Source organism: Dermochelys coriacea, chromosome 3 (assembly GCF_009764565.3).
Source record: "Dermochelys coriacea isolate rDerCor1 chromosome 3, rDerCor1.pri.v4, whole genome shotgun sequence".
Lineage (NCBI taxonomy): Eukaryota > Metazoa > Chordata > Testudines > Dermochelyidae > Dermochelys > Dermochelys coriacea.
In genome coordinates this window covers 107,576,923-107,598,016 of record NC_050070.1, presented here as the reverse complement: position 1 = coordinate 107,598,016, position 21,094 = coordinate 107,576,923, and the positions used below count along the sequence as shown (strand labels likewise).

At 41.1% G+C, this 21,094-nt stretch overlaps 1 protein-coding gene across 2 annotated transcripts; it reads left to right on the top strand.

Moving 5' to 3' along the window:
- Window positions 1-7,695: 7,695 nt before the first annotated feature.
- CITED2 (Cbp/p300 interacting transactivator with Glu/Asp rich carboxy-terminal domain 2) lies at window positions 7,696-10,650 on the top strand. Of its 2 annotated transcripts, none has more exons than XM_043511110.1 (2): window positions 7,696-8,150; window positions 8,693-10,650. In XM_043511110.1, exons 1-2 carry the CDS (start codon window positions 7,956-7,958, stop codon window positions 9,398-9,400), a joined length of 903 nt encoding a protein of 300 aa, XP_043367045.1. In that variant the 5' UTR covers window positions 7,696-7,955; the 3' UTR covers window positions 9,401-10,650. The 2 variants fall into 2 exon arrangements, with proteins under 2 accessions (XP_043367045.1, XP_038251525.1); XM_038395597.2 differs by having other exon boundaries at window positions 7,927-8,145; window positions 8,695-10,650.
- The last annotated feature ends 10,444 nt before the right edge of the window (window positions 10,651-21,094 follow it).

Here is a 21,094-nt window from a genome sequence, read left to right as displayed (position 1 = left end):
ACTATTTCATTCCCCATGTAAGAAAGGACAGGAAGGATCACAGATCTGAAAATGTACTATGAGTGAGATCTGATTTTGGTGCCACAAATAGCTGGTAATTAGGAGATAGCACCACTTATATTTCCCCCCTCAATCAAGGAGCCAAGCTCTAGGAACCTAGCAGAGTCTATGGGCATAGGCAAGTCCCACAAGGGAGAGTTAGGCTCAAGGAGCCCAACGTTGCTCAGAGAGATGCAGTCTTACTTTTAACATCTGTACAATCTACTACGAGTAGTGTTTCATTTTACCAATTCACAGAAGAAGGGCTTATTTTCTGTGTGGAACTTGGAAGAATACCTCCAGCTTTTTTTTCTCAATTTGACATCTTTTAGTGTTAGTTGTCCGTTCTTGTAAAAGGGAGGTTTTGATGGATTTCTGTGTACTTCAGGTCCACATTAGTATATTTTATCAGATGAAGCAACAAGAATGGTATAAAGGGTTTAAAGTGAGAAGCAAGCACAAGTCCCAAGTTAGAACATGCACCACACTAGAAGTAGGGCAATGTGGACATCAGCCATCTCAGTAATTACTGGCTGTAAGTAAGAGGTGATTTTATCATGGTTACAAGTACTTTCATGGAGGAAAAAAAAATTCTGATAGTAGACAACTCTTTAATCTAGCAGAAAAAGACATAAGGAGATTCAATGGTTAGAACAGGGATTGGCAACCTTTGGTACACGACCCATCAGGGAAAGCCGCTGGCGAGCTGGACCAGTTTGTTTACCTGCAGCGTCCACAGGTTTGGCCGATCGCATCTCCCACTGGTCGTGGTTCACCGTTCCAGGCCAATGGGGGCTGCGGGAAGCGGCGTGGGCCGAGGGATGTGCTGGTCGCCGCTTCCCGCAGCCCCCATTGGCCTGGAACGGCGAACCGTGGCCAGTGGGAGCTGCGATCAGCCGAACCTGCGGATGCTGCAGATAAACAAACCATCCCGGCCCGCCAGCGGCTTTCCCTGATGAGCCGTGGGCCAAAGGTTGCAGATCCCTGGGTTTGAAGCTGAAGCTAGACAAACTCAGATTAGGTGTGCATTTTTAACAGTGAGTGTAATTAACAATTGGAACAATTTACCGAGGGATGTGGTGGATTGTCTGTCACCTGAAGCTTTCAAATCAAGCCTGGAGCTCTTTCTAAAAGATATGCTATAGCGCAAACAGAAGTTGTGGTATTGATATATTAAGTGAAGTCCTTTGTCCTGTGTTATGCAGGTCAGACTGGATTATCACAATGGTCTTGTCTATGAAATCAAGACAGCAACTACAGTTCTAAATATGGTCTCCATTCTACAGATGCTTATGCACCAAGTAAAGCATGTGAGATTATGGCTGAAATTGGAAGACTCCAAAATTATGCTGGAGATCTAGGTTCAAATTGTATTTAAACTCATTTTTACCTATGGTTTCTTGAGCTTAGTCTATCTCCCAGTGAATGTTTGTTCACATAACAAAACTACAATAGAGTCTGGTACAATTCAGCATACCTGGCATCCTCTGTTCTGGAGAATCCTAGCATTTACATTATGAGGTAGTAAAGGAGAGAGGTTTAATTTATTATAACAATCAATAGATTAATTTATGGTGAACATCAATATTGAAACTCTCATTGGTATATGGCCACTATTCTCTACACTTTATAAGTAACAATAACTAGCCATCTATGAATATAGGAATCATATTTTAAAAGAGTTTAAATTGTTTTTAAAAGGTACAAGAGAACTCTCTCTAGACTAGATTAAATCTATCATTATTTCTACTCCCTCTTCATATAACCTTAGTAAATCATATAAATCTAGGGGTGATTTGAGACATTTCCTTTTCATTGTAAAATGTTTAAGATTCATTCATAAATATTTTTAACTGTGCTCATGAAAGGTACTAAATTAACATATCTGGAAACCAAATCTTCTGTTTATTCACAGAAGAGGCAGTGTGGGCAGAGACAATGTAAATTTCTCATGTCCCATCAATGTTTCAGTCTAGTTGTGGAGATACTTCACTGAAGGTCCCTAGTACACAGCCACACAACTTCAGTTTGGAAGAGCCCACCCATTGAGGTACACCCTAGGTAGCAATGTGCTGTTTGGTCCCCCAATATCTCTTTCCTCTGTCCTCGTGACCTCAGACAGAGTCGTTCAATCTTTGTGCCTATTCAGTCTTTCACCTTTTTGATTGAGACTTGCAACAAGAATAGATGGCATTTTATACCATTTATCATGTTTCTTTAATGTGGACATTTGTCTACTAGAAACTGGACAGAGACCTTCAGTTTATTTCATGGCGGCCACTGGGCTATCATTTGATGAGTACTTTTCATCACAACTAATTTGGACTGAATTTGAGCCCAGTGACCTTGAGCTTACTTCAGAAGCCATTACCAATCTCCTAAATGCCCAAAGGAGTTCCCAATCCTATTATTTAGTCCCATTTAATAACAATATCCAAAAGATATAGAGATGTACTAAAGATGTCCACATTGGGATTAGGTATGACAGAATACAAACAGATGAAATTTAATGATTAGTTTGATTATTGTATCTTCTTGAACCGCCTGAGAAATGACTTTGTTCTGAATAGTCTCATTTTCAGATTTAAATTTTAAAAGAAAATGTCTTGGAATAGAATTACACTTACAGAACAAAAATGTTAATTAAGTTCCCTTAGCTATGAAGTAAGTGTACAGGGAAGGGGACACAGTACAAAAAAAATGGATCCTGGCAACCACCCATTATCCCTGGATTCTCTTAGAGTGAAGAGACAACACAGGTTTATGGTGCAAAGGATACAGCCACTATATATATATATATATTATATATATATATTATATATATATTAAATATCTATGTATATATAAACTAACTTAAGCCATCTAGACAAATAGAAAGAAGGCATGTGGGGAAGTGCTGATGAGACTAGCCCAATTTATCATTCTCCTGGCACATGTCCCTCAGCTTAGAACATCTCTTCACTGAACAAACCTATGGTTCCTGGCATGTAACTGGGTAATTGAGGTATGGGGGGACCGCTCACTAGTGGCAGTGTGTTGTTAGCTCCCCACTGTCACTTTACTCTGGCCTCATGACCATCTGTCACCAGAGGGCATTAACTGCCCTATGAAGCCCAGCAAAGAAAAAAATCTGACCTGTGCAGATAACTCTCTCTCTAGCTTTCCTTTCTCCCATACTAATTGACTGTTGCTTATCCACTACAGATTCTGCATCTTGCAGATGCTTGTCATCAGTCTATCAATCTTTTAGCATCGTGCCAGTACTGGAGGGGATTCCCACTGGCGGAACTCTCCCACACCAGGTTTGGCTGGTTATGTGCCAGGGTTTATAGACTCACTAAGTAGCTAGCTTCACTGTGGTGAGAGGACGCTCTAAATAGGAAGACATATGGTAGGCTCTGGGGAACTCCTGGCTTGTCTACGGAACCAGTGGAAGGAACAACAACAGTGATTACATGAGGCTTGTGCCTGGCATTGCACGCTGTAACTTCTCCAGCTCTATCCTCCTGACTTTGATGATATCCAAACTAGAAAACTTGCCAAAGTAATTTTCTTCCAGCTGGATAATCAGGGAATCTGGTGCTAAGGCTTGTAACCAACTCTGCAGTGCTGGCACCAGCTGTGTCTACTATATTCTCCTTCTACCAAACCAAGTAAAAGTGACAGACTCCTCAGACAACCCTAACTATTGTCCTTCTGAACTAGTCTTTGTTCACTGCTCTGTACAATGTGTGATAGAATGCTCACAAATGCACTCCGGGATGGTTTGCGTTCGCAGGGTCACAAATGAGTACAGCTTGGCTTTTCAAGAGAGTCAGATGCCCAAATCCCACTGAAATTCACTGTCCCAGTGAGAGAGATACCCTGATGTCTTCCTATCATTGTATGTCTAGAGCTGAACATTGTTGTTGGTCCTGGGAAATTAGAGGTGCATGGTGGGTGAGGTAATATATTTTATTCAGCCAACTTCTATTGATTAAAGAGACAAGCTTGCAAGTTACACAAAGCTCTTCTGCAGGTCTGGGAAAGGCAGCTGTACATAACATTTATTGCATCTGCTTGGATTCTTCTTTTTGGGTTTTCATTCTGCTATGCCTATTGCTGTTGCTCTAATGTGCAAGGAATGAAAGGAGTAAGCACTCAGGATCCCACTATCCTGCATGGCCTTCTGCTTCAAACTCTTAACTCCCAAGTGGAGGGGGGTCCATCTTCATACTCCTGTGCTAGCACATTGTCAGATATTTCTCCATTCCTCTTCTGAACACAGGTATCAACTATACCCAAGAGCCTGTTGCAGCTGGGTCAGCTTTTGAACTTCTCTGCCATACTTTTACTCCCATTGCATGCCTTCCCTGCATATGCAGTGCCCTACTTTCTCATTAGCTGATGGCAGCACCAGCTCAGTTATGCAAAAGGCATAAGAGAACACCAATGTGTATGTTGCCTTAAATAATTGTGCTTCACACTGGGACTGGCAAACTGATGGATTAATGCTTTGCACCGAGTACTCCCCATTACCCGTCCCCTACCTTTTCTTCCTGTTTTTTTCCGATTTGCTGTAGAATCCTATGCATCCCTCTGGTGAACCATAAACTAAGTTGCTTTGCAGCCTCTGATGAAGAAAACACCATATAAGATGTAAATGCCTGAAAACACCTCTCAGGCCCATAGTGTATTGGGTGATATGCCTACTTATCTTTCTTATTGTCATGTGCCAGTTCTCCACAATCTGCTTTGGCATCTCTACGTCTGGTGCCAGCTTCCAGAATCTGTAAAACTGAAAATAAGAAAGGGCATCCAAAGCAGTGTTAATCCTAACTGATATGTGTTGAGCTTTGAAAAGGCATTGCAATACAAATGGTCTTACCAGTGTCACCATGGATTTGTATCTAGCAAATTGCTTGCTCATATTGTCTACAACTGCCTAACTGTCAAACAGCAGCAGTATATCCTCAATACTCATTCTTTTGCCCACAAAACTACTACTACCATCAAGGGAAAAATCATCAGGATGGTGGTTGTCCCTCTTCTTATCACTCATGGCCCAGATTGGAGACCATGGCTAAATCATATTCCCCAAATCAAGAGCTTCAAATGTGCCAGAGAACACCTGATTATCCTCTCCAGCAGGCCAGATATTGCATCACATGGTAGAGACCCCATTCAGTTCCTGTAGAAATTCAAGCCAGATGATGAGATCACTTCCTTAGCAAAGCTATTCTGGTGTCCTTGCTCCCATCTTTTAATGCTTCCTGGCACCCCTTCCCACAGGGAACTCCATCCTTGTCACACTTCACTGTTGTTGTTTTTTAAGTGGTCTGCCTCTCCCCTTCTTCTGTTCACTTATCAGCTCTGTGCTTGGTTCTTACCCGCTGTGTGCAGGACTGCTGCCCTCTGCACATCATCTGCTCCAGTTGCATCTGTATCCTGAACCCGAGTTGGTTCCAATAGCACTGTTCACATTACCCACCAGACTAAGTTCCCTCTAAGCTGTGCGCCCATGCAGCAGGCTACCAAGGGTCATGCAGGCGCATAGTAGGTAGAGACACGTCTCCTCCAGGCCACAGCCCCAGAGCTGCTGCAGCGGGGAAAGGCACTCTCCCCCAGGCCCTGGGGTGCTGCAGCAAGAGAGTCCTCTCTTCCCACCGCAGCCCCAGGACAGGCTGCACTCCAAACCCCTCATCCGCAGCCCCACCCCAGAGCCCACACCCCCAGCCAGAGCCCTCACACCCTCAGCACCTCAACCCTCTGCTCCAGCCCTGAGCCACCTCCCACACTCCGAACCCCTCAGCCCCACCACCACCACACATCACCTCCATATTGGTGCACATAACAAAATTCATTCCACACATGGATGTGAAAAATTAGAGGGAACATTGCCGCCAGAGCAATTTAGGCAGAAAAGCATCACCTTTAACTGACCTTTAAATAGGTTATGGCCAGAATTGACAAGTAAGGCCCTGGCCAGTCAAACAGCTCTAAAAGAGGGTCAGATTTCCCCTTCCCTACAGCCTGCCCTATGCTATCATAGCAGTGCCCTGTAGTTCTACTCTTTGAGACGCATGTGTGCCAGCAGCACACTTCTGTTCTTGCACTGGGAAGTGGAGGGAGCAGACGCATTACTGCTTGCTACTTGATGGCTGTTTGGAGCTAACAAGGGGTATGCCCCATTCTTTGTCTCCAAGCACAGCTGCCATAGAGCTGAACCAGAGTCTTCAGCACTCCCAGTGAGCTGTGACATAGTGTCCTTTCTTAAGAGTTTTATACTAGATAAGATTTAAAATAGGACAGTATCCAACTTCACTGCAGTGTTTGCAACCCTTCTCCCCTTGCCCTCTCCCTCTTGTGTGATAATTTAGTGCAGCTGGGAAGATCTGGTGGATTTTTACCTAGAGATGCATTTTGAAAATCCAGGATTTCTGAAATGTGGGGTTCTGTTTGCATGCCACCCCCTCCCCGTACCAAATGAGTGCTGAATGTTAGAGGTGATGTGCTGAGGGGCAGGTTTATGGTGATGTGCCTCAGCATACAGGACTACCGTATTTACAAAGCAGTTACCATGTTTATGTCTTTCTTTTTTCTTTTCCAGCAAAAAAACCAGTATCAAATAGCGCTTATATTCGTTTCCTGCAAACCCGATCCCTCTAAATCAGCCCCAAATCACCACCAGACAAAGCCAGTCAGGCGAGAGGTTGTGCAACTTTGCAATCACCTCTTTCCTCCCCCACCTCCCAGATCAAGGGCAGCAGCAGCAACAACCGTGTATGTGTAAAAAGGTGGATCTCGGGAATGAGTCTTGCTGAGTTTGTTTACAGAGCAGAGTCGCCTCCGTGTGAATGCCAAAGCTACCGAGAGAGGTAAACACAAACTTAGCAAAAGCACACGTACATGGAGCAGCCGAGTGTAACCCCGAAAGCGCGGATTGGATCTGTGTCTCTGTGTGCCATGGAAGACAAACATCCCCAGTTCTATTCCTTGCCACCTGCAACCTCTGCTTTATGCGTGCGACAGCCCCCTCCAAATAGAGGCAGAGGAAGAAATACCTCGAGGGATGTGGGGGAGGGAGTTACCCCTTCCTACAAAAAGTAGACACGCTCACATAAACAGCATTAATTCTCACGTGTTTGGAGCTGTATCGAGGAAGCCCAGCAATTGTGAACAAGGCACGAGCAAGGCTGTTCCGTTGCTTTCAGTGTAAGGCTTGTAATAGGAAGCAATGTTGCAGAATGGCATTGCAGGGGGAAATACCATGCAGACAACCCCTGCTCCACAAATCAACGGCAGTTTAAAACAGCCTGATTGATTTGAGCTGGGAGGGAATGCAAGTTGAGTACCATATTATGTGACAAAACCGAAGCCTGTTAAGTTGTTATTAGCAGTGGCTGCAACAGTGTCCATTATGATACATTTCAGAGTAGCAGCCCTGTTAGTCTGTATTCGCAAAAAGAAAAGGGGGACTTGTGGCACCTTAGAGACTAACAAATTTATTAGAGCAGAAGCTTTCGTGAGCTACAGCTCATTATGATACAGGATCTGTTTTCCCTGTCGGTCTTCTTTCCTCCAGTTCTATGCAATATATTCGTAATCCCTCCCCCTCCCTCGCTTTGAGATATAAGAAGAGTGTAGCAGGGATATGGCTCCCAGCATTAGCTGATCTGAAGACACCGCATAAGTGATCAGCAAACACACGTGTCGCTCAACCAGAACGAACAGGATTCCTTGGCTTCCTTCCAGATCCGCCTGGCTTTTTCCCCCTCTTTCTTTCTTTCTTTCTTTTTCTTTTTTTCCCCTCCCTCGCTTGCTCCAGGTTTTACTTCTGGTTGCCTGTGAGGCTTTTGCTCCTCCCTTCTGAAATCCTATATTAACTGTGGCCAAAGCAGGGTAAGAGAAACACAGCTCATTGTTGGCAAGTGCTGATGAGCCTCGCAGAGGAGCGAGAAACAGCTTTGGGGTCTGTAGCCGCCGCAATACCAACGCGAAGGAATCATTCGGATCCTCACGTCCCCAGCGGGAAGAGAAAAAGAACAAGCCCTCTCTATGCGGGGCTAGTTTTACTGACTGGTTTCATCAACACCCTTGCAGCAACCGCAACACAAAGAGAGAGAGGTGAGTGCAACGGGGCGGGGGGGGGGGGGTTGCTTGTTTTGTTTATACTTCGGTGGGGGTGAGCGGCGCAAGAAAGGAAACGGCTCGTTCTCCGCGGTGCCCCCGCGAGCGCCTTAAAACGCGTGTTATAAAAATAAAATAACGCGGGGGGGGGGGGAGCCCTGTGGACTTCATTCCAAAAGTTGCGGGAGGGGGGAGGCGTGTCCTTGGCTGGGCTTTGCGGGGCACCTTCGGGAAGGCTTCCATGGCTGGCAAGGGAAAGAATGGCCCATCCGCCTGGGGGGCGGGTGCCGTACGCGACTCTTCTAGCTGCTGGCTGTGCAGGAGTTGCAAGGGGAAGGTGGGCGAGTTGTGCGGATTCGCAGGAGGGTCTGCGGACTTCTTTCCCAGCAACCAGCAGCATTGTGTGGAGGGGCGCTGCTGCACGCGCTCTCGGAGGGGAGGGCTGCCCCCGAGCTGGCCTTTCGAGGGACTCGTGCGAGTGCGAAGGAGCGTGGCTAAGGGCTGTGGCTTTTAAGAAATACCTCTCCCCGTATGTTCGCTTCCTAGGTGGCAAATGGCAGACCACATGATGGCCATGAATCATGGGCGATTCCCTGATGGAACCAGCGGGCTTCATCACCACCCTGCACATCGAATGGGGATGGGTCAGTTTCCGAGCCCCCATCACCATCACCAGCAGCAGCCACATGCCTTCAGCGCCTTGATGGGCGAGCACGTACATTATGGAGCTGGAAATATGAACGCGAATGGCGGGATCAGACATGCAATGGGGCCAGGGAACGTGAATGGGGGGCATCCTCCTAGCAGCATGCCTCCCACGGCAAGATTTAATAATTCTCAGTTCCTGGCCCCCCCTGTTGCAAGCCAAGGAGGCCCCTTAACGGCCAGCATGCAGCTGCAGAAGCTAAACAACCAGTATTTTAGCCACCATCCTTATCCTCACAACCACTATATGCCAGACTTGCACCCTGCAAATCATCCGATGAACGGAACAAACCAGCATTTCAGAGACTGCAACCCAAAGCATAGCAGCAGCAGCATGCCTCCTTCAGTTCCCCATGTCCCTGCAGCAATGCTGCCTCCCAATGTCATAGACACTGACTTCATAGATGAGGAGGTGCTCATGTCCTTAGTCATAGAAATGGGTTTGGACCGCATCAAGGAGCTTCCTGAGCTGTGGTTGGGACAGAACGAGTTTGATTTCATGACAGACTTCGTTTGCAAACAACAGCCCAGCAGAGTGAGCTGCTGACTTCTTTAAAAAAAACAAAGGACTTTCTATCAGTGTGAATGAAAACATTCCCTTGGACACAGTATCTCACTTTTCAGTGCTTGAAAGGTTGAGAATCTGGAAACCAGAGTAAACTATAAGCTTGTATAAATTGGGGTTGTTTTTAAATAATTGCTGCCATTTTTTTTTCTTTCTTTTTCGCTTTGACGCTCACTTTGCTTCCTGTAATAATAATTTCTGGCTAACTCTGGCTTTTTATGGGTTTTCCCCCGCCTCTTAATTTCCTCACAGTAATATGTCCATAATTTCGACAGTGCTCAGCTGTTAGATACTAATCTTGACAAATTGCTTAATCTTGTGGATTTTGTAAACAATGATTTCCAATGATTTGAACTGCATTCAGATTCTGAGTGAACAGGGAAAGAATTGCATTAGTTGGTTGCATGAACTTTGAAGGGCAGATATTACTGCACAAATGTTGCCATCTTGCTTCATTTTTAACTATGCATTGCAGTGCAGACTAATTTAAAAAAAAAAAAAAATGCTAAACTGGAAGCTTAACCGATGTGGGCCAACCCCTGCTAGATCAGGAAAAGAATAATGTTACTTAAAGTCTGCTACCCAGTCCCCCTCCCCCATATGTATAGACAATAATATGGTGTGGATGAAATGTTGACTAGTCAGTGGCAAACATTTCACAGATTTTTATTTTGTTTCTGTCTTCAGCATTTTTGACACTGTGCTAATATAGTTTATTCAGTACATGAAAAGATACTACTGTGTTGAAAGCTTTTTAGGAAATTTTGACAGTATTTTTGTACAAAACATTTTTTTTTGAGAAAATATTGTTAATTTATTCTATTTTAATTTGCCAATGTCAATAAAAAGTTAAGAAATGCTTTAGTTTTTCTAGAAGTCATTTACCAAATTTTTTCTTCAGAACTCCCCTTGCCCCCTGGTAAGTAGAACATCTACCTGTAAAACTGTGTTGGTGTGCAGAAAAACATTCCAAAGTAGAATTACATTGCACCAATGTATATTGAGCTCAGGAGAGCAGGATTTAAACAAATTATGGCATAAAGCTTAATAAGAAACATTGTAATATGCCTGTCAGTGTGGTTTTATCAAAAATAAAGTTGCCAAGAAGCAACTTTTTTGTGTGTGACTTGCCAGCATAGTTGCTTTAAATGTAGTTGTCCAGAATTATGATGCATAAAGTATTTATTATATTTATCTATTAAACTTGTAATTTTATAAATTCTCTTTCACTTGCATGTTAGACTTTTTCTTTTGTATTTTTACTATTTCATGTTGAAGAGTTATTTAAGAGATGGACTCATGAGGTAGTGGGGATTTTTTTTCTATGCCATTTTTTATTATTTGGATTACATAGATGCTGTATGAAACTAAAAGACATGCATCACATTGAAATCTACTATTTTTCATATTTAGGAAAAGGAAATACCTAGCAGTTATAAGTTTTCGACTGTGGGACAACCCTAATCCATTTTTCCCTGCCCCCCAGACATGGTTGCCAACTAATTCCCAATTAAATGAATTCATACCCATTTGTTTCCAGTATTTGGGGGAATCTCCTTTCATTATTAGGCAATATATACATTTTTGTTCTTTTAAGGGCCAAATCTTGTTGTCCTTTTTCTTTCTTTGCTCCTTTTCCCTCTCCCAAAAATACCCAACAAAATCCCTTCCGTGTAATTTCTTACTTCAGTAAGGACAGCAAGATCATATCCCTAATACTTATAATCTCATTTAGCTATGCTTCCCAAGTTTGACACTGATCTGACACCATCCTCTTTCTAATTCTTTTTAAATTATTTTTAAGTGTTGTCAGTTCAAGTGTGATGGGAAAGAACAAAACTATTATGTAGTTGAATTTTTGAACATGGGTGTGTGTATAAACAGAGGACAATAACCCCAGGTAGAGTATGTTTGAAACTAGAGTTACTATGTGACAAAACATACTCCTATTCAAAATGGCTAATGTTCATAAAGTACACCAACAGATAACACTAGAGACAAGCAGGTGTGCAGGTTTGGGAGGGCAGTAGCATAATGATCCTTTACTCCCCAGTAGTTCCGGGTAGGAAACATTCATTCTTTCCTTCGAGCTGCCTCTGAAGAGACAACAGTATGTTTCAGACCATGATCACTAATTTTGCATGACACTAAATTTAATATCAAATGCTATTGAACCATATCTTATCAAATGTCCTACAACTTCGTGTTTAGAAGAATGCAGATATAGTCTAATACCTGCTGCCTAATTTGGCACTAAATAATTTTTTTTTCCATTTTTGAGGCTGTTTGTCCTACACATTGCTTTGACAGCCTCCTTTATGTTTTTTTTTTTTCTGGTATAAAACAAACTAACTATCTGAATACTATACTTACTGCTATTTAAGTCCTCTTCAATAGTCTCCTAAAACATAAGGGAATGGTCTTCTGTTTACTGCTACAGATTCTTGATTTATAAAAAGAAAAGGAGTACTTGTGGCACCTTAGAGACTAACAAATTTATTAGAGCATAAGCTTTCATGAGGTACAGCTCACTTCATGGGTCTCTGAAACTTGATTTATAAAGAAATGCATCCGATGAAGTGAGCTGTAGCTCACGAAAGCTTATGCTCTAATAAATTTGTTAGTCTCTAAGGTGCCACAAGTACTCCTTTTCTTTTTGCGAATACAGACTAACACGGCTGCTACTCTGAAACCTTGATTTATAAAGTTTCTGAAAACATGGATTCTTCTTAGTAGGAGAATTACTACTTAGTCTGTGTGCAGTGATAAATCCTTCCATATAAGCTTTTCCATAAATAGGTAGTTTTATAGGCACACAGGAAAAATCTATTTGCATACACCTTATTGCATAACTCCTGTGCTCCAGTTCCTCCAGATAATGTCAGATCAGACTGAACTGCCCAAAGCACTGTTTTTTTCCAGAGAGAAATAGTATAAAGAATTTGTGTCGACCTTTGAGATTATACCGCAGATAAATTTGCAGAACATTTATAATCACATCACCTACATTGTCACTTAATTGCTAACAAAGAGTCAGATCACAGTGGAGGTTGTAACTATATTTCTTTTGCTACATTTCAAACTATATTTTCTTTTTCATAGCATTGTCTACCAGACAACAGTTAGAGCCTGACCCTAATCTCTCTGAAGTGAAGTCAATGGTAAAATGCTCACTGATTTAATGTGGAGCAGTAGAAGGCCTTGAGTTGGTCCTATCTGGCTTTTTGTAGTGTTTATAAGTATGTTTAAATAATTTGTAGTTTGAGCAAAATGATTAGTGAAATATGTACAGTGACCTAGTTTACCAGATATTCATAAACCTTGTGGTCTTGCATCCTGTTAATTTGCTTATAGTACAGGAAACCTGACCTCTGTACTTTGGCTGTTTTTCAAAAAGTTCTAATATGGTACATGAGATCTACTGTTCCTTAAGCCATGTCCATAAATAGACGCACTGCTTTAGTTGCAGGGGAGATCAAGGATAAGCTTTCACATAACACCAAACAGACTTGTCAGAAAAATAGATACTGATTAATAAAATAATTTCAGGATCTTGTGGTTGGAAAAATATAGGCACAGTCGCTTTGCTGGTGCTGATAAAGCCATTACAGCCTTAGCTGGGTCTTGCAAGAACAGTTACCTCATCACGGCTGTTTATGGGGTGCTCTACAGAGCACACCAAGAATAGGCTGACATCTATTGTGAAGTTTATAGTCTCAATGACTTTTACAACTGTAAAAGCCTGGGCTGCATATAAATTGATGTCATCAGTAAAGGCCAGTAATATTTAGAGCAAAATATTAATCCACTAATCTGTTATGGGTGGTCATCTTTGAAATATAAACTCTTTTCAACCCTGAATATATTAGGTGTTTGCGCCCCCTTGTGGTTTACGTATTAAAAGGAAAGCAGCTATTTTCTTAAAGGAATATTTTTTTAGAACCATTTTTACCTGTGGAATAACAAGCATACATCTGAATGACAGATGACCAGTTCAATTAAAGAGATTCTGAAAACAAACTAATAAAAACTGGAGAAAGGAGGTACATTAAAATTGAGAAGAAAATAATCTTATATGACAAAGAGTTATAACAAATTGTATGCAGTTTACTGCACTCCTTACTCCATGAAAATTCCCAGTCAGGAACCAGTGCTACAGTATTCTACAGGAGCAGTCCAAAACACTGTTGTATAATACAGTATATGTAAACAGGGACGCTCTGAAGTGCAGTCACTTTCAGGTGGAAAGATGGCAACTATTCTGCACCCTAGCATCATTATCCACACTACTGGGGGATGAAGTGAATAATAAGGTATCCAATGGTATCTACAAGGAGTCAAAATATAATTACTTGGCTTGGAAATTGCCTTATTTCTGTAAAAAGGGCCAGAGTGAGATGTAGAATTTAAAAGTAAACAAATTCCCTTCCTATGTTACATACCACACTGTACATAATTAAAAATGAAAACATTTCCTTTTCACTATGAATGCTCTTTGTTTACTTTTAATATTTCTCTCAGCATGGACACTGATCACTTTTGAGTCAGTTCCTTTTTCTTGTTCTTATTCACTAGCACAGAGTTTGGGTTTCAAGTGCTGCAGAAGAATGTTTCTTTTAAAAAAGCAGCTTTCCATTATAATTAGAAAAAATTATGAAAATATTTCTGTCAGGCTCAGGTTTTGTAAAAGTTTATTGTTCTACAAAATCTAAGAGTTAAACTGTCCCCTGCTTAAGTTATTCCTGCGATAGGGACTGGAAACTTCCCAAGTCTGGGTTGCATGCAGTGTAGTTGTAGCTCTGTCGGTCCCAGGATATTAGAGAGACAAGGCGCACGAGGAAATATCTTTTATTGGACCAGCTTTTTTCTCTTACCAACGGAAGTTGGTCCAATAAAAGATATTACTTCACCGACCTTGTCTCTCAAGTCTGGATTGGTGGAGTTTCCATTTAAATTTTTGTTTGGCAGAGACACTGTTTTACACACCCAGATCTGATAAGGAGTTTATCTTCTGCAACCTATGTATCTTTGGTGATTGATCAGAAGCTACCATCATCTCTCTGTATGGAGACCTGTGCCGTTATGCTTCATGGCCCTCCTGTGTCTGTCTCCGCACTGGCTTCTTCTCCCAAAATTTCTCCTGGGTGAGGTATTACCATGCAATAGGGGGTACAGGGTTAGTTACTACTGAAGGGACCAGTGTTCATTTATACCGAAAACCTTTTTTCAGGCTGATAGAGGAAATGAGGGAACAGAAAGTTACCATTGTCCATGCATGGGCCTTGTATCCTCTCACCCATGGAGCCTTCAATTCCTGCAGAGCATCCACGGAGGTGTTCCCACATTACTGGGGCAAGGAAGGCTTATGCTATGGATCTGGCCCACCCTTTAAACTCATCTGTTCCATCTGTCTCTTATCTCTCATGTTGATAGAGGACTCATTGGGGACTAACTACGGGACCAAATTTGACCTGACAGTGAGGGAAGCAGAATAAACGATGAAGGCAAAATCATTTACTTTTTAAAAACTGGCAGATAACTTTGTCAGGAAAATAGAAATAAGTCTAGAAATCAAAGAAATTTGGGACCCAAGGCAGTGGCAGTTTCTCAGGTTTGCATGTACTTCAAGAACATTTTGTCAGTAGACAAGAGTTTCAGAAATTGTATTTTCTCATTCAATAGCATGCCACTATCGTTAAAATTAGAGCTCACGTACAGGATAAAGCTGAGTCTCAGGAACTGCAACAACAGAGAAGAACATCAAATGACTGAACAGATGAATCACTATTATTGTATGTTCTCTGTTTTTATTTTGTCCCATTATAGAAAAGACATTTGCAACATCACAATTTTAATAGAGAAGGGTCAGGTATTTCAATCCCAGTCCATCTGACACAGACACATACACATACACTCTGATGGGCAGTTTGATCAGTGCCCAATCTTAATAGCCATATCAAAGAAAAAGAGATTTGCTACATGAAAAAAATAAAATGCTTCCATCCATTGATATTCAGTATTCCTAAAATGCTCATCACTTTTTCTCATCTCTTTCTTTTACCTAGTCTTCTTTTTGACAGTTTCTTATAGCAGAAGGTTTACCAGGAAAGCTATTCACCAACTTGACTATTGCTAAGGCTACTGGTAAAGTAAAATAAAAGATAATGGGCATGATTTTCAGAAGTGTCAAACACCTATATCTGCAGCTAAAGTTCATAGCAAGTATGGGTGCTCAGCACCTCATAAAATCAGTCTCCAAGTAATAGATACACTAGGGTGCTTTGGGACAAATGTTATCCTGTCTCAGCCTCCTTGTATGCCATGTAACAAGTTGATAGTACATTTGATTGTTATGTAGGAAGATTTTAGGATCATGGTAGGACTTTGAAACCTATTTTGCCTTTTTATCTGCTGCTTAGATAAACAAAGAAGCACAATACAAGGGGGGTGAGAGGAGAAAAGATTTTTAGCCACTCAAAAGTACTGTGAATTCTAATTCTATATCACAGCCCAGCCAGCTGTGCTGTGTTAGACCACTGCACAAGAAAGTGTGAAGGTTTTTAAGTCTGTAAGATGTCCATTCCGCCTTCATTTAAATAAGTGCTTGGTATATCTTTGCTTCACCTAATTCAGCAAGGATCCTTCGCCTTATCAAGTCAATCACAAAGTTCAGATCAGGCTTCTCCAGGATGCAGTCTTAAGCCTTTTGCTCAACCTGTTTTCAGCTATCATTCCTCTATTTCCCCCGATCTGTTGATCTCTTGCTGCACAACTTCACTTAATCCCCTGGTTGAGAAGACTGGCAGACAGCACAGTTCAGTTTTACACTCATCAATTTAATTTAGGTTAAGTAAATATCAAAATAAACACTTAAAAATGTACTTTATTGTTTTTGAGGAAGGGGAGTTGCCTTTAAGATACACATTGGGACTCTTTGCAGGCTTGCACCCTAAAATAGTATGGAATACCTGAATTGACCTATCAGAGAATTGATCCCATGCCAACAAAGGATGAGAACATCATTACATAGGTAACCTACCTAGTCCATGTGTTCACTGATCTGGATCCTCCATGCAACCATATGTTGTGCTATAAGCCACTAGATCATAAGCTACATGGCTCTTTAGAAATGTTTTCACCTTTTGAAGCGAGCTTCTTTTTTCCGAAGTTTTTAATCAAACACTGCAAATGAAAGACAACAGTGTACAGATGATCACACAGATTTGTTAAGGAGCCACTTACATTGTTGAAACTCTAACATGAAAAATGTTTAGAGTCAATTCCCATTGTACATATTGAGATAGAATAGGAGTAATTTAACATGACAGATTTAAAAAAAAATCTACTGGCATGGCTGCAGAGAGTCTGCAGTACTCAGCCTGTGGCCACTAGATGTAGCTGAAGCTCTGTCTTATTTAGGCATATGGTTAGAGATAGATATTTCTATTGATTTATAATGTTCATCTTAATTAACTGAAAGGCAGTCAACAAAAAGGAACAGTGCTTCATGTTAATGGACTGTTGTTCTTTTTCTCTAACTTCATCATACTATGCTAAAAATTCCATAATGTAATATAATCACAGAAATAAGAGTAAAATGGAAAAGGTCATCTACTCTGTCCTCTTCCCACCCAATACAGGATAGTTCCTTACTTTGTTCATTCTAGCTATAAATGTTTCAAGCAATGGGGCATTTCACCACTTCTGTTGAGAGACTGTTCACAGAAGTCTTGAAAGTCACCTCCCCCAGTGCTATCACTAGGGCCTCTATTTGCCAATATTAGCTCTGCAGTTGCCAACCTATTGAAATGTCACCTAATTCCAAAGCTGAACCATTGCTTATTATTGCAGTTCAAGAGACTAAAGGATAATTCTTCAGTCTTTCCTGCAGGTCCTTTTTGCAGGTGCTCAGCTGCAGACCTCAAATGGTTGCTATAAGGTGGCCAAGAAGGTGGAACAACACTGATCTCTTTGGTTGTGGATGCGGGAGACAATCCAAGAAAAGATTGGAGTAAGCTGTAAAGCAGAATCAATATATTTACTCTCAGTTTCATTGCTTTCGTCTTCAGCTAGCTCTCAGAAGGCTGGAGTATCTGCAGACAAGGATCCTGGTTTGTGGTGCATGCTGATTAATAGTGGTTAATAATCATCGATCCATGATTTGACCGGAGATAAGGGCCATGATTTTTCAAGCATCACCAAAACCTGGTTCGATGATGTCGCTGTGCTTGTTCTGGCGCACATGTGGATGACCTGTATTTGAAACAGCATAAAACTATGTAAGATTGATGGATTGGTGATGTAGCTGTGCTGTTCACTTCCAGTCTGAATTGCAGGCAGTCTCCCATACCAAAATTGAATCAATCCACTTCCTGATATCTTCTTCCTTTTTTGATCAAGATTACTGAGAAGGTTGTGACAAGACAATTCTTTGAACATCTAGATGCCTCCGGCCTCCTTGACTGGGAGTGTCTATAGTCCGGGAGCAGACCTGGTTATGGCATAATATGACTAGGTAAAGGCACTGCAGCCTGAAAAGAATTAACAGGTCACAGTTGGTCACATGTCTGCTTGGGACAGAGTATAAACAGAAGGGGATCCTGGCTCAAAGGGAATGGGTGTGCCTTCTCTCCTGGCTGGCTAAAACTGGGGAAACCTCTCGGGTACTACTGAGCATTTTTTTTTTCCAGTTGATTTTCTTTTGGTGATTGTTTGGTAGAGATAATAAGCAAGCCCGGAGGAAAGAGCCTCAGAAGGACTGAGTCTTGGAGGTTCATTTCCTTTTCCTGGCTGGTGAAACTATTCACCATCTTACACACACTGACTACTCTGGTTGTTTGATAGATGATCTCCTACTGGCACTGGATAAAGATCAAGGTCCTGATTTGTCCTCCACATCTTAGCTGTGTGGGAGGCAATGCAGCCTCTTCTGTCAGCTTTCCACCCTCAGAGAGTTGTCCTAGGCAAGAGGAAATCTCCACAAGCTATCTCTGGTCATTTTAAGGCTGCTTTGTGATGCTTATGTGGCACAAAGTAGCCTTAGTGGACTGGAGAACCAGGTTTCAGGTATCCGTGCTCAGGTGATGTTGGCTTTTCTGTAAACTTTAGCAGGAGTAGAAGGGGATGCCTTTCAACTAGGGCTGTCAAGAGATTAAAAAAATTAATCGTGATTAATCACATGTTAAACAACAATAGAATACCATTTATTTCAAATATTTTTGAATGTTTACTACATTTTCAAATATATTAATTTCAGTGGCAACACAGAATACAAATTATACAGTGCTCACTTTATATTTATTTTGGATTACAAATATTTGTACCGTAAAACACACAAAAAATTATTTTTCAATTCACCTCATACACATACTGAAGTACAATCTCTTTATCATGAAAGTTGAACTTACAAATGTAGAATTATGTACAAAAAAACTGCATTCAAAAATAAAACAAATGTAAAACTTTAGAGCCTACAAGTCCACTCAGTCCTACTTCTTGGTCAGCCAGTCACTCAGACAAACAAGGTTGGTTACAATTTGCAGGAGATAATGCTTCCTGCTTCTTGTTTACAATGTCACCTGAAAGTGAGAACAGGCATTCGCATGGCACTGTTTTAGCTGGTGTTGAAAGATATTTACGTGCCAGTTGCGTTAAAGGTTCGTATGTCCCTTCATGCTTCAACCACCATTCCAGAGGACATGCTTCCATGCTGATGGGTTCTGCTTGATAACAAACCAAAGCAGTGCAGACTAACACATGTTCATTTTCATCATCTGAGTCAGACACCACCAGCAGAAGGTTGATTTTCTTTTTTGATGTTTTGGGTTCTGTAGTTTCTGCATCAGAGTGTTGCTCTTTTAAGATTTCTAAAAGCATGCTCCACACTTCGTCCCTCTCAGATTTTGGATGGCACTTCAGATTCTTAAACCTTGGGTCGAGTGTTGTAGCAATTTTTTGAAATCTCACATTGGTGCTTTTTTTGCGTTTTGTCAAATTTGTTGTGAAAGTGTTCTTAAAATGAACATGTGCTGGGTCATCATCCAAGACAGCTATAACATGAAATATATGCAGAATTCTCCCCCCAGGGAGTACAGTCACAAATTTAATTGACACGTTATTTTTTTAATGAGCATCATCAGCATGGAAGCACGTCCTCTGGAATGGTGGTCGAAGCATGAAGGGGCATATGAATGTTTAGCGTATCTAGCATGTAAATACCCTGCTACATGGCTACAAAAGTGCCATACGAACGCCTGTTCTCACTTTCAGGTGACATTGTAAATAAGAAGTAGGCAGCAGTATCTCCTGTGAATGTAAACAAACTTGTTTGTCTTAGCGATTGGCAGAATAAGAAGTAGGACTGAGTGGACTTGTAGGCTATAAGTTTTACACTGTTTTGTTTTTCAGTGCAGTTATATAACCAAAAAAATCTGCATTTGTAAGTTATACTTTCATGATAAAGAGACTGCACTTCAGTACTTGTATGAGGTGAATTGAAAAATACTATTTCTTTTGTTTATCATTTTTAAAGTACATATATATGTAAACAAAAATAATAATATAAAATGAGCACTGTGCACTTTCTATTTTATGTTGTAATTGATATCAATATTGAAAATGTAAAAAAAATTCAAAAATATTTAATAAATTTCAATTGGTATTCTATTGTTGTAAGTGCGATTAATCGTGATTAATTTTTTTAATTTAATTTACTTTTTTTGAGTTAATCGTGTGAGTTAACTGCAATTAATTGAGACCCCCCTACTTTCAATGGCTTCATTCCTCTCTTTTGGAGAGGTTACAAGCATTGTTTTGTGCAATTGCATTTTGTGCCCCCTGGATAGTCTCAGGTGTGGTTTTTCAGGGCTCCATCATGTCCTCCCTCTTGTTCAGTGTGTATCCGGGGTTGTTAGGAGCGTTAGTGAGATGATAAAGTTTTATAACTGTCTCATCCAATCCAGCTAGTGCTGTCAAATACTTTAGCAGGTGTTCAAAACAGACTGGAGCATGGAAGAGGGTTAGCTGACTGCTTATCAGTCCAGTTAAGACAGAAGTGATATTGGTAGAATGGGAAAGCCACAAGAAGCTGCAGTGAGGATATGTGCCCATAATTCATTATAAGAATCTGCAATTTATGCATACTCAATGAGTCTTAGAGCAGCAGTGCCCAACCTAGTTCATTTCCAGCTATATATGGCCAGTAAGTTTGTCTCAGTTCTGAGCCTTGTTACCATGATGTGTGACTTTGTTAATTTGAGATTAGACTACTGCAGTGCACTCTATATAGTGCTACACATTGAGGCACCTCGGTCTCTACTTGTGGTACATAACAGTATAGTCTCATTCAGTCTAATTCAAGTTATTGGGCTTAATATAGGAGTATCTAGGGGAAATTTAATGACTATGATATAAATGATCTAATGATCCATTCTGCAAAAAACCTGAGGTCTACCAACCTATTCTTGTGGATTCATGTCTTTCAATGGCCAGTTATATGTTTTAAGAATTTAAATAGACTCTCTGCATTGAAAATAGTGAATAGTAATTTAAAAAATCAGTGGCATCATTATTAATTTTTATTATTACTATTAATTTGTACTGCGGTAACACCTATAGCCCCAATCTGAAATCAGGACCTCATAGTGTTACGTACTGTACAAACATAGAACAAACACA